The sequence below is a fragment of the Parus major genome, chromosome 7, assembly GCF_001522545.3.
Source record: "Parus major isolate Abel chromosome 7, Parus_major1.1, whole genome shotgun sequence".
NCBI lineage: Eukaryota > Metazoa > Chordata > Aves > Passeriformes > Paridae > Parus > Parus major.
In genome coordinates, this window is record NC_031776.1 from 17,810,376 (window position 1) to 17,823,291 (window position 12,916).

The following is a 12,916-nucleotide window of genomic DNA, read 5'->3' on the forward strand; positions in this document are numbered from 1 at the left end:
ATAGCGCTGTAAAAGATGCAGATGTCAGTTCAATGAGTTTATTATAAAATAAAATATATTTAATTTAAACTTAATTTATAGCCTGATAATACAACATTTACACTTGTAAAACCTTCAGAGTTATCTTTATGAAGCTACACACAGAGTCAAAACACCAAAAATACATGGTATAGGTAAGGAAGACCTTTCTTGTCCTGCTGGTTCTTATAGACCAATAATTTTCTAGGCATCACAGGTAGCTTAAAATGGTTCTTGCCAACATAAATACTGTTGGATGTTTGTAGTAAATTTATATTTCAGCATATCCACACAAAGATTTTGGAATTGAAACGTCCTTGAAATGATTTTACTGATGGTTGAAATTAGAATGTTGATATAATTTTCTATGTTAAGAAAGTATACTTGGAGCACTAAATGACAGATACAATAAAATGATAAAATTATGGTATCATGAAATAGTGAAGCATCTTGTCTCAGATTTAGTCTGAGCCATTAAGGATCTTCGGTTTACTGGTAAAATAGTTCAGTTAATGTCTCCTATGCTTTCTCCAGTTATGTGTGGGGCACCATGAAGAATACCCACACACACAGCTGCAATGTGCTGAACAAGAGCAGCTTTAATTATTTAATTTGGATTGGGGAGACTAACTGGTTTGAATCCTCAGATCAAACAGGAGCAAATATAATTTAGAGATGCTTCTGATCACAGCCCTTTCTTGTTATCTGTTTCATACATGGTGATTGTAATTTCTAGGCAACTGTATAGAATAATTTATTCCAGGTATGTTAACAGATCTGTATTTTTTCACTTGCTTTTCTTTCTTTTCCTTGAGATAAAAGTATATAGGGAGGATGACAATTTTTAAGTGGATAGATATTAACATTTTGAGTAATTTTTGCTCTCTACTTTTTCCTGTTTTACTTTCTTTTTAATTCTCAGTGGATTCTAGAAATCTATATGGTTTTTATTAGCCTGAAAATACCTTTTGCACTTATGAAAAAGTGTAACATTATTGACTTCCTATTGAACTTTGCGTTTATGCTACAGCCGTGTGTAGAAAACACTATCAAGAATCAGATGATTACACTTAAGTATTAAGCTTTAAATCATCCACACTAAAATAGAGATCTTGGGAAAATATAGGCATAAATGAAGCAAAAATGGGTGTCCATAAACTTGGGAATGAATGAAAATGAGTAATTGCTTAACAATATGTGAAATTGCCTTTTGGGAAATAATTTAAGAATTACTTCTCACTTTGTTAACTACCTCTTCTAGCTTGTACCTGGCTGACCAAAGATCATATTATCTAGTTTAACTATGATCTGAAATTAAATCCCTGCTGAATTGTGAAATCATGTTTTATGGATGAGGATTTAAATTTATTTCACAATAATACAGCAATAATACAAATAAATAGAGTTTATGTTCCATCATGTTATTTTTGTTGCCTGTAGACTCCAGAGAAGAAACAGTCAGAACCTTCCAGAGGAAGAAAAAGAAAAGCAGACACTCAGAGTGAAAGCAGCCAAGGTAAATTAAAATGTAAATTGACTAGGTAGTGATTGCATGTAACAATTTTGACTGTTAGCCTTAAAAATTCTGTATTTTTGCTTATGTAAGATGGGTGTTATGTTTTGGATAATAAATTAGGTATTCTTCTCACCCTCCCATTTGTCACTGTAAGGGATGGGCAAGTAAAACATGGACTGGACTGGCAATTACCCAAAAGAATCATGAGCTGCTGCGTGTTTAACTCACAGCTATGATACAACTTTGTAATCTTTTTAAGAATTATAGCAATTCTTCTCATGCAAAATACTTTGTGGTTTGTATTTCTTTTCAGTAGATAAGGGGAAAAAGGGGTTACTGATTACAATATCTGATGCTTGTTTTACAGGTATATATAAAAATTGAATTTTTTTCTTCCTTTTCTGTGGAAGATTGTTGTAGTCTAGAGGGGTAGGGAAATCATGATGAGACTGATTTCTAATTTAATATTTACAAAGTTTAGTTTTTGTCATTCCTCTCTTTAGTATGACTTTTGGGTGAGGACTGGTGGAAATTTTACGTCAAGACAAAAATTCATCAGAAGGGGAGCAGAAATAGTTCTGATATGAGCTTTGTTTTTCATTCTAACAGAGCTAGAAAATATCACTTGAAATATAAAACAATGTGCTTCATATCTGGAAGTCTTCATGGTGCAGCATGCTATTAGTAGAAGAATCATGTTGTTTGATTAATTTTTTCCTAAGTGTTACTTTGTAGACACCTGCTTTGTTCAAAGAACCTGAATGAAATTTCCTCTTTTAATTGTTTTAGTAGCTTATCCTTCCTGTTACTAATGAGTGTTGAAATTAGAGATGATGAAAATTTTGGGGGACTTTTTAATATAGAAAACATTATTATAATGTCTTACAATCACTGTTTTACTGTCAGCAGCAGTAAAACTGAGTAGTCTGCACTATGATATTCTCAAGCAGCAGGCCTAAGAAACTGCAGCCTCCTGAAGTGGTACAGTACAGTTGAAGCAAAAACTCCTATTGTATTGGAAAAAAGAAACAGGAAATCAATCTCTTGTCTATTGCATACCCAGGATATTGACTTTGCAATATGTAAATTAATCCATAAATGTTGAAGAGAGGGATTGTTTAGAGCACACAAGTAACTGGAAAGTGATATAAATCAGTGTAAATCTATTCATAATTGGCTGTGCCAAAATAATTTGACATATTTCTTTAGTGCAGTTCTGTAACATGACATCAAATAGGTTTTTCTATACTGAAAAGGAATGCAGCCTGTCTCATTTAGCTGCATGAAAGCAAATTTGATAAAGTGATATATGAGAATTAAGCATGAGGACAGAAATCACTAGCAGAATTACAGAGTAGGTAAAGAATTGGCTAGAGGGAAGTAGCAGCAATATATATGTACAGTGACTGGGTAACTACTGGAGAAGTTAGCTGGGTGCTGTTCTAGGTCTAGGAAATATTTTATCTAAATATTTCTGTTAAAAGTCTTGACACAGAAAGGGCTGGCAAATGTTTCATGTTTTTTGTGTTACTTCTTAGTGACACAGCATTTTATGCAGCAGTGTCAGTACAGAGGTATATTGAACTACAGAGAATTCATCAGGACTGAAACAATAGAAAAGCTTGAAAATCTTTGCTAAAAAGGGGAAATTTAATTTATGGATCTATGGATTATGATCTCCTAATGTGCTGCAAAAATTTCTTTCTCTAAAGTAAAAGGCTTTGAACAATAGTTCATTTGCAAGATGTCTCTTAAGAGGTTGTTTGACTTCCACAGGAGAAAAACCCAGTCTTAAGATTTATTGGTTATCTTAGAGCCAAACAGAAGAAAACATTTGTGCATTCATTGGAAAAGGTATAGGTGCAATCTCTGGAATGCCACATATTTGGGTCAGGTCCTCCTGTTGAAGAAATACAATTCCTGTTAGTTCTTCTGAAGTCTCAATCTGTTTAAGAAACATTCTAATCTCATTCTCTGGTGTTTTATTTCCCTAGTTAACACTGTAAGTTACCCAATTCATAATAAGGTTAAGAGGACTGGAAATACTTTTCATTCTCTTTGCCCTCACTGTTACTGGCACCTAGGAGAATCCTTAGGTAGAATATTTGGGCATAATAACTCACCAGGAGTATATAATGTTAGTAGACTTGGTTAATTTGATACTTTGAGTTAGTTTTTGAAAAGGGGAGGGACTTAGAGCTACAGATTTGATCTGTAGGCTGAGAGATGAGTTTCCTGTTATCTAGAAGAGGTCTCGGGTTTCTGTAAAGTCTATTTTAAACTGGTTTAGGAATTGAGGATGACTTAATATCTGATTTCTCAATTAATGGAATATGTAAATCACTTTGTTTTGGCAATCCCTTAATTACCTATATAGGGACATCATGTATTACCACATCAAAGAAAACCAAGTGGTTAACAAGTGGTAAGATTTTTCTATAATTATTTTATACATAAAAATGTAGGACACGCCCACAAGTAATTTATTTAACCAGTTCTAATATATTATGTATTTATTGCAGGAAAAAATATTGGGGGACGTGGTCACAAGATAAGTGACTACTTTGAGGTAAGAATTTTGTAAAAATAGATGTTGGTTTTAAAATTTTCTTTTCAAATATCCTTTTAGCGTTTTTTTTGGATGCTACAACATACTTGGCTGTAATGGACAGGCCTCTTGAGAGGTTACTTCTTTTTTCTTTATGTTAGCTTCTAAGTATAAAACCTTGAAGTAGAGATGGCAGTCATCTCTTGATGGAGCCTGAACTAAAATACAAAACCCGTTATCTTTCTCATTGTTCTTTAAACAGCTGAAGGCTGCACTAATAAAAGGAATGCAATCTGATTTACAAATTCTGTGTACAGACGAGCCTGAGGAATGTACTGTATACATTGAGTAGATGTATAATGTATATTGAGAAGATTGACTAATTGGAGGTCTGTATATGCTCTACAGTACCAAGGTGGAAACGGCTCGAGTCCAGTGCGAGGTGTACCTCCTGCAATCCGCTCTCCTCAGAATTCACATTCCGCTCCTTCTTCTGTAAGTCTGGGAACTTCATCACTGCTGGAGATAGTTTTATATTCTAAAAATAGCAAAATTGAAAATAATCTCTATTCAAGGGGAGAGTTTTCAAAGGAATGAGTCCTGTGAAAGATTTTATTCTTCCAACAGGAAAAGGAAAAAATCAAATTAGGTATTAAAACTAAATTTTTCTATTAACACTGGATTATTTTTTCCTTACAGTTTTTTAAAATACAAAGTAAAGTGTTGAATAAATGTTAAAATGTAATGGCATCTATTCATAGGCCTCACTCAGAAGAGGAAGGGTTTTTTGTTACTTATAAGGAAACTTGGATGCCTAGCTGGGGACTTCAGAAGCTCAGTTTGCGATAAATCATAATTTTTTTTCAATAATTGATCCCTAATCTGCCTTTAAAATTCTCTTTGTTGGTCATGCTAATTCATTTTTTTCCTTCTCATAAGCACAATTTCAGTGCTCAGCATACCAACATATTGTTCTAAATGGCCAAACAAATTTTGCCAGTTACAGAAAAGATTTGTTTTCTCTGATAGCAGACCTCAGCTTTTATTCCATGTGCTTTCAATTTCAGGCATCCTCTTGGTCTTGCCAAAAATATGTCGTGTAATACAGATTTTAGAATTTGGCTTGAAAAAGGTCTCATTCACACAGACTAGGTTCATTAACAGGATTTGTGTTCTGATCTGCATTAGCTTCCCCTCTCTGGTTCTCCCATGAGAACTAAACACTCCAAAAATAACTCCCGTTATTCTTGATTTGTGAAAGCTTAGAATCAGAAAAATAAGTCTTTGTAAGACTGACATCACCTTATGTCAGTCTTGTATTGTCTTAAATCTTTCAGTCTGTTTCCCAAAAGTGACAATCTTAGTTTTCTCAGAGAATATATTGCATCCTTCCTGAACTGCAAGTGATATGTAATGCCATCCTGATAGCTCTCAGTGCAGTGCTCCAAGTAGTAGCTTGTGTAAAGATACCTTGTTTCTCTGTTCTTTGAGATGTTCCTGCCATGAGTTGTACCAAGGCTATGCTCATTACAGTTGTATCTAAGATATTTTGCTTTCATGCCTTTCAGGTCCGACAGAATAGTCCTTCTCCTACTTCATTAGCTTTTGGGGACCACCCTCTCACACAACCAAAGCAGTTATCTATTAAAATTACTCAGGTAACTTTTTCAGTAGACCACATTAGAATGCAAGGAAAAAGTAGTTATGTTTATTTCTTTGTCTTTTAACTTCTTTTAAATGCTTAAAGACTTTGAAAAGCTTTGCTTTTTAAAATTGCCAAAGCAGTTTTCTGTTAAGTCCAGCAGCTCATAATTTAAATATCTCTGGTGAGTTTTATATTCTGCACTTGCTCAGCTCCCAGTGTTGCACTTCATGGATATACATAGATGACCATGTCATCTATGTATATGGTAGGTTTTTGCTCAAGAATTTAGCTGTTGTGTGATTTTAGAATTAGAGGCTGCTTTTTCAGGCAGCATTTGAATTGACAGCTGCCATTGTCATACTGTTTTTAAAATCCAGCATTGAAGAGGAGAAATGAGATGGATGAGATGGCAATCAAAATGATCAACACACAATTCTGATGGGACTTCTAAAAGCTGAAATCAACTGTTTCGTTCTCTCTGCCTTTTCTGACATGATCTGTCTTTCACATTAGTCAGAAAAAGGTTGCTTCACCTGTTGACCAATACAGAGAAATTAATTAGTTGACATTTACATTCTTTCCCTTTTTGTGTTTTTATGAACAGTAACTTCTCAGTTGGTGATGAAATCTTTTAATAGTGTTAATGGTTTGTCCCAGCTGTTCACAGTTGTCCTCATGAAAAGGGAAAGTGATTTTGCATAAGAACTTTTCATGACACTTTGAAACACCTGAAAATAAGATTTACTGTCTTGTTGTTGAATGTTTTAAAGTAGTTTATTTCTCTGCCTAACAAGCATAAGAATAATGCTGTAGTTGTAAAAGGAAAGGATAAATATTTCAAAATGTTCTTTTTAGACTGATCTCACAATGCTGAAATTAGCTGCACTAGAAAGTAATAAAAATCAAGACTTGGAAAAGAAAGAAGGTCGTATAGATGACTTACTCAGGGTAAGTGTTGGACATGGGGTAAAGGTATTTATTCAGAACAGTAGACTGAATATGAGGACAGTGTTTTTAGATTTTTTAAAAATTTACTTAAAGGGTATAATAAGTTTTTAATTTTTGTATTTTTTTTTAAAAAATCTAAGAAGTCTATAAAATGAAATGTATAATGAAATGTTCTTCAGCTTCTGTGGTACAACTTGTTAATGATTCAGTATGTTTATAGACTTCAGAAGGTTTAAAGAAAACTGATGCTGTTTGCAGGCAGCTGATTAATTCCTTAAATTCATGGGTGGTTTTGGGTTTGTTTTTGGTTTTTTTTGGTTCTAATTGTGAGTAGCCATTATCTGTGGAACTACTATCTGGCATTTTTAGAATGAAGACAGAATCTGTGACAGAAATAATTACAGGCAATGAATAACCACTTTCAGTAAGAAAACTCTGCTATACTGTGCTAAGACCTGTTTTCAGAAAAAAAAATATTTAGGCTTATGCTCTTGAAGGAAGAACTGGAGAGGAGATATACAGAAATATGAAACAAACCTGTATTCACAAGTTGTAGTCTGTTTAGTGTTTGTATGTGTACGTACATACAAACAATGCATAAAAATATTAACCCATGCAATCATGTACTATGAAATTGTATATGTAGATTGTTTTAACACATGTTCAACAGTATGGGATAGACAACCCTAAACTATTTTTTTTTAAATTTTAATCAAAACTCTATTGTTGTGGGATTTTTAATTTTAAGTTAATTATAATTGGAACACAGGGAATTTATTAAACTTCCTACTCAGATCATTGAAACTTTTATCATTGTGAAATTTTTACTTTTTTTTTAAATTGAAGATGTTTGGATTCACATGCCTTCAGAAATCATATATAAAGATCTGAATTTTTATAATTCATACTTATAGATATAATCTGAATTTTTATAGAAATCATATATAAAGATGCTAAAATTTAAACTTCCAGTTTGAATGTAAGTGGAGTCCTCAGTGGAGAGCTGAACATGAGATTGGTACAGAGCTTTTATATAGTCTCATTATGCTGAATGCTCTGTAGTACAGAATGCAGGAAAATGTAAAGGAAATAAAAAAGAAGCAAGGCATCCTTCCATAGATAGTGACAGATCAGTGAAATTAAATTTTTATTTAGATAAATAGATGTGTTTATGGATGTATGTTCCTTAATTTAGTTAAAGTAGATATATTCATTTTCTGTGACAGCTGATTTAAAAAAACAGTGTTTCAATATATCTCTTCATATTTTGTATATATTTATTAGGCTAATTGTGATCTTAGAAGACAAATAGATGAACAACAAAAACTACTTGAAAAATACAAAGAAAGGTTAAACAAATGTATTTCAATGAGCAAGAAGCTTCTAATTGAAAAGGTAAGTTTACCGCTCCTAAAATCTTAGTGATAAAAGCTGAGAGATTGCAGTAAAACTCCATTATGCTTCCTTCATTTTCACTTCAGCTTTTTCCCATTAGTCACTTGAGATTGAGACTTCATATCTGTGGTCTCTATCTGGCAGTGTTTTTATAAACCTGAATAAGCTAAGTAAAATGTTTAGCCTTTTTCAGATCGTGGAAAATGTACCTGTTTTAATTTAAGGATTTACCCATCATAAGTAATTCAAAATAGCAAAGCATCAAAATTATGAGTTCAGTATATGGCATATTTTCTGGACAAATTGTAAGATCATAGTGGATAAAAGAATTTTTGAACATAATCTATTGTGAAGAGGAGATGGATAATATCTCTGTGAGACACTTAAGTGGCTAAGGTAATTTTTGATGGAAAATGATAACATGCCATGTTTGCTCAGAATTGATGGAAAAAAGGAAATTAAGATGGCTGCCTTCATACACTATTAATGAATTATTTTTTTGAAATTTCACACCAATTATATTTAAACTAGTAGCAATTTATTACAAGACAAGGATACCCTGTTTTTCTCTCTCTTTTTTAAAATAGCCTCATAAAAAAAAAAAAATCTTTAAAAAGTTCATAGCAAATCATGTTATTAGAAATGAAGGTACAAAAAAGTTTAAGATAAATGGCCCCAGTGCCTTTCCTAGTGCTAGCTGCTGGATCCTGCTGTCATACACAATGGCACAAAGCAAGCCATTGGAGGATTTAGGAGAGTTTTCGCACTAGTATGTTATAAATAAATTATTGCAGGTCTTTGTAAATTCCAGCATGAGGGGAATGCAGGGAGAAGATGCATCAGATCTATTGGGCATGATAATAAGTGCATACCTTCAGACTGAGAATACCACAAGCGATGTTTCCTGTGGAAGGCCCTTCTTCAATCTAGAAGTCTGTTCGTAAAAAGATCCTTAATTCTGACGACTTCTCACTTTTTTTGTTGTGTGTGTATGTGACTTTTGAGCCACAGACATTTCTTATGAAGCAAGCCTTTGTAACAATTAAAGAGGTTTCCTTGCATTAGGTGTTCATAGTGCTCTTTCTTTGAGGGAGACCAGGCAGACTCCGTCACATCCCAAGGATGTTTTTGGTAGCACTGCTGGTTCTAAGAAGGGCACCTGCTTCTGGCACTGCAAGTGGGCATCTGATTGCAGTTAAGCCTACCCACAGTGCATTGTCACACTGAGGTTCCTGCTCCAAGTCACCTTGGTACAAGCAGTAACACAGATGATTTGTCAAGGAAGTTTCCAGGCTATGTATAGGAAGTGCTTTCTTTATGGTATCTCAGTCGGTTGTAGTAGACATGTACAGATAGAATCTTAATTATATCCTCTATGATGCTGATACTCTAAATAAAGTGTTTTTTTAATGATGTAGAGCAGCAAGCTTTATAGCCAAACTCAGGGGGGTTTTTTGGTGCATAAATTGTCCTCTAGTACTGGTTCTGGCAACTGCAGATGCTTGAGTTCTGTAGAAATTAGAATAAATGGAGTAAATACTACAACATATTTTTGTTTACTCTCCTCTTATCCCTGCCTTAATAGGCTGTTGGAGGGAAAAAACCAAACCATGAGTTGTTTTATTGACTTTTTGAACACTTTAGTGTTACTAAATATGAAATTTTTTTTGTTGTTTTCTTAGAGCACACAGGAGAAGCTGGCAAGCAGAGAGAAGAGCATGCAAGACAGATTACGCCTGGGGCATTTTACAACAGTTCGTCATGGTGCTTCATTTACTGAACAGTGGACAGATGGCTTTGCATTTCAAAATCTTGTGAAGTTAGTCAATGCTATGTTCTTAAAATTCTCACTAATTGTTACTTCCCTCTAGTGGACTTTGCTATTACTAATGTTCTAGGATTGAAGCAGCTTTTCATACATTGTATTTTGCTTTGCCTTTTGAAGACTGAGAATATGGAACTCCATTAATCAGCTGAGGGAATGCTGAGGTTGTGTGTCTTTAGAAAACAGTTTAGTTTCACTTTGTTTTATTTATCTTTAGAAAAGCATTAATGTAGTAAATAAGTAGCACGTAGTTACTCAAATCAGCTCTCAGAACTTTAAAGGTAAATCAGTGTTTTTTCAGGAAGCTAACCATATATCACTGATGGTCATTGGGACAGATGAGGTCTGTGAACTTCTCCCTGGCTACATAGATGCTACCTGCACATCCTCATGGCAGCAGCTTTTCCCAGCTTCCTGCTCCATAGTGCTGTGAAGCCCGAATCTGGCAGCCTCAGATAGGGTCTAGTGCAAGAGGATGGGGGAGAGAAACCACCTGGAAAAGAGCTGCCATAGCAGGTGTTTCCCAGAGATGGGGCCAAGGCAAAGGGCTCTGCAGGACTCTGAGATGATGGTAAAATAATTCTGCAGTGCTTCCAAAGGAGTTCTTTGGTAATGAGCCTGATTCATTGGAGATACAGATAGATATATAGATAGAAGAATACATATATTTTAAAAAGTAATTCACCAAGATTTCAGCTTTTGAAGGGCAATATTTAGTCTTAGCATTATGGGATTGCTTGGGACACTGTTTTTCTTAACAGTCTTAAGAACAGTCTGTACAAGGTGTGTTTTGCATAAAAGCTGTAATCGTTTGCCATACAACCAAACTGATGATTTATTTGGAAATGGACAGATCAAATTCAGTATTTGGCCTATAAAAATCAGGTACTCTCTATTGATGGTATCAGGGGATGTTTTTTTGGTATAAAATAAGGTATCCACCAGCTCAGATCAATTCTTTTTTTCTTTTTCTAGTGCAGAAGTCATGCATAACATTTTCAAAAACAAAACAAAAAAAACCAAAAACCCCCACAAAACCCCAAAACATCAACAAAAACAAACAATCCCCCTGAAACCACCATATATTTAAAAAGTAAGTTGTGCCATAACCTTAGCAAAATTTTTCCACTTCATGAAGAACACTGGTGTTCGTTCTCCTAGGAAACATTTTCACATGTACAGTAAGTTTTTTAAAATTTCTAAATGCCTTATCAGTTAAAAAGATAGTTCTTGAAAAAATGCAAATTGATGAAACTTTAATAAAGCTTTTTTTGGGGTTTACAGGCAGCAAGAGTGGGTGAATCAACAAAGGGAAGACATTGAAAGGCAAAGAAAGCTCCTGGCCAAGCGAAAGCCTCCAACTACAAATAATTCTCAGGCACCATCTGCCAATTCTGAACCCAAGCAGAGGAAAAATAAAGCTGTGAATGGGGCAGAAAACGATCCCTTTGTTAGACCCAATTTACCACAGCTGTAAGTTTAACATTTCAATCAGTCTTTTACATAAATTCTCAGATATTGTCTCTGTGTGTTCTATTCAAATAACAGCATAAAAAGACACTCGGTATATTCAGCAGCTATATTCTCACAGAGGACTTGCTGATGTTAGGGAAATTTGCACCACTGTCTATGAAGTTGTTGTACAACTTCACTGTCTGTGAAGTTGTGGACAATTTGGTTTTGGTAAAGTCACCAGAGAATGGCCCATTCTGGGGATAGGCAATGTTCCTTATGTTATCCTGATCTAGAAGTGTCCTTATCCTGACTTCTCAGTCTTGTAATGTCATTGATACCGACTGAACTTTTCTTTATCCACATTGGTTTAAGAGCTTCTCTTCTAGTTGGAGATTTTTTTTTTTCCATATAACAGTATTTATTTAAAAAAAACCCATCTTTTTTCAGCCTTTAGTATTTGAAGACATGCCTTAAAACAAATGGAAATATCTTTTCCCCCTTTCTGAATTCTTCAACCTGTGACCAGCTGTCAGAAGTTACTGATCCCATTTCACATTTTGACTGTTATAATTTTTTATCATTGAAACATAAAAATTGAAATTTATTAAAGAACACTTTTTTCCTAGGGTCTTCTTTTTTTCCTGCAGACAGGGTATAATTCAAGGCACACAAAGATGTGTTCTTGACATTTAATTTGAATATTTTATGAAATTGCTGCTTCAAGATACTAGTTACAGCTCTTTTTGCTAAGAGGCTACAGCTGATAGAGTATCTGTTCCTAGTTTATTTTTAAGTAAAAAGTAAATAATTAGGCTTAAAAAGAGTAGCAAATTGATCTGTGTTACTTTGCAGAGTAAGCTGTGTTGAGCATGGTCCCCTGTCACCTCTCACATGTGGTGGCAGTAATTTATACCTCCGGGGATGGAGGGTATATAAATTGCTCTGCTTAGTTCTGCTAAATAAATACATTTGGACCATCCCCTTGAAGACAGCTGCATGTTTTTTGCATAATGCATCATTCTTAAAATTCACGTTGTGACGTTGTTTTACCGTGACAAAAATATCATGAAAATACAGTAGTAAGGCTGGCAATGTAAAGCAAATCTTGCTTTGCATTACTTGTGTTTTGGTAGAGAGCTGAAGAGTCATTGATCATTGTGACTCTTCAGTAATGCTTAGTGCCTGTGTTTCTTCTTAGGCCATAATTAATACTTCAGAATAGTACAGTAAATATTGCTGTTGTGTTAAAAATAATACTGCTGCGTGTTTGCATGTAATCCCTCCTGTTATTAAAAGTAACATTAAGTAACGGAAAATACCTGAAAATTCACAGAAATTTTTATTTGCTGACTCTGGCTGGTTATACTCCCATGATGTTATTGCTGAGATTTGAGAGATGATAAAATATAAATTGGGGAAGAAATACAGACAACACGTTCTAATTTTTAAGTAGAACAAGATAAATTCCTGGTAATAAACTTTGGAAGATTTTCTGGCATTACATGGTGTTAAATAATGTCCAATTTACTAAAGACTGCAAAGTTTCTTTTCATCTGGCTTAACCAG

The 12,916-nt window shown here is 34.2% G+C and overlaps 1 protein-coding gene across 3 annotated transcripts in view; it reads left to right on the top strand.

Moving 5' to 3' along the window:
- Nucleotides 1-12,916, top strand: part of TLK1 (tousled like kinase 1) — a 67,117-nt gene that overhangs the window by 31,363 nt on the left and 22,838 nt on the right. For all 3 annotated transcript variants that reach the window (XM_015634248.3, XM_015634250.3, XM_015634247.3), the window contains exons 4-11: nucleotides 1,459-1,534; nucleotides 4,057-4,103; nucleotides 4,491-4,577; nucleotides 5,651-5,740; nucleotides 6,583-6,675; nucleotides 7,960-8,070; nucleotides 9,753-9,889; nucleotides 11,180-11,368. In XM_015634248.3, the coding sequence (XP_015489734.1) occupies nucleotides 1,459-1,534; nucleotides 4,057-4,103; nucleotides 4,491-4,577; nucleotides 5,651-5,740; nucleotides 6,583-6,675; nucleotides 7,960-8,070; nucleotides 9,753-9,889; nucleotides 11,180-11,368 (830 nt within the window). The remainder of the gene's footprint in view (nucleotides 1-1,458; nucleotides 1,535-4,056; nucleotides 4,104-4,490; nucleotides 4,578-5,650; nucleotides 5,741-6,582; nucleotides 6,676-7,959; nucleotides 8,071-9,752; nucleotides 9,890-11,179; nucleotides 11,369-12,916) is intronic.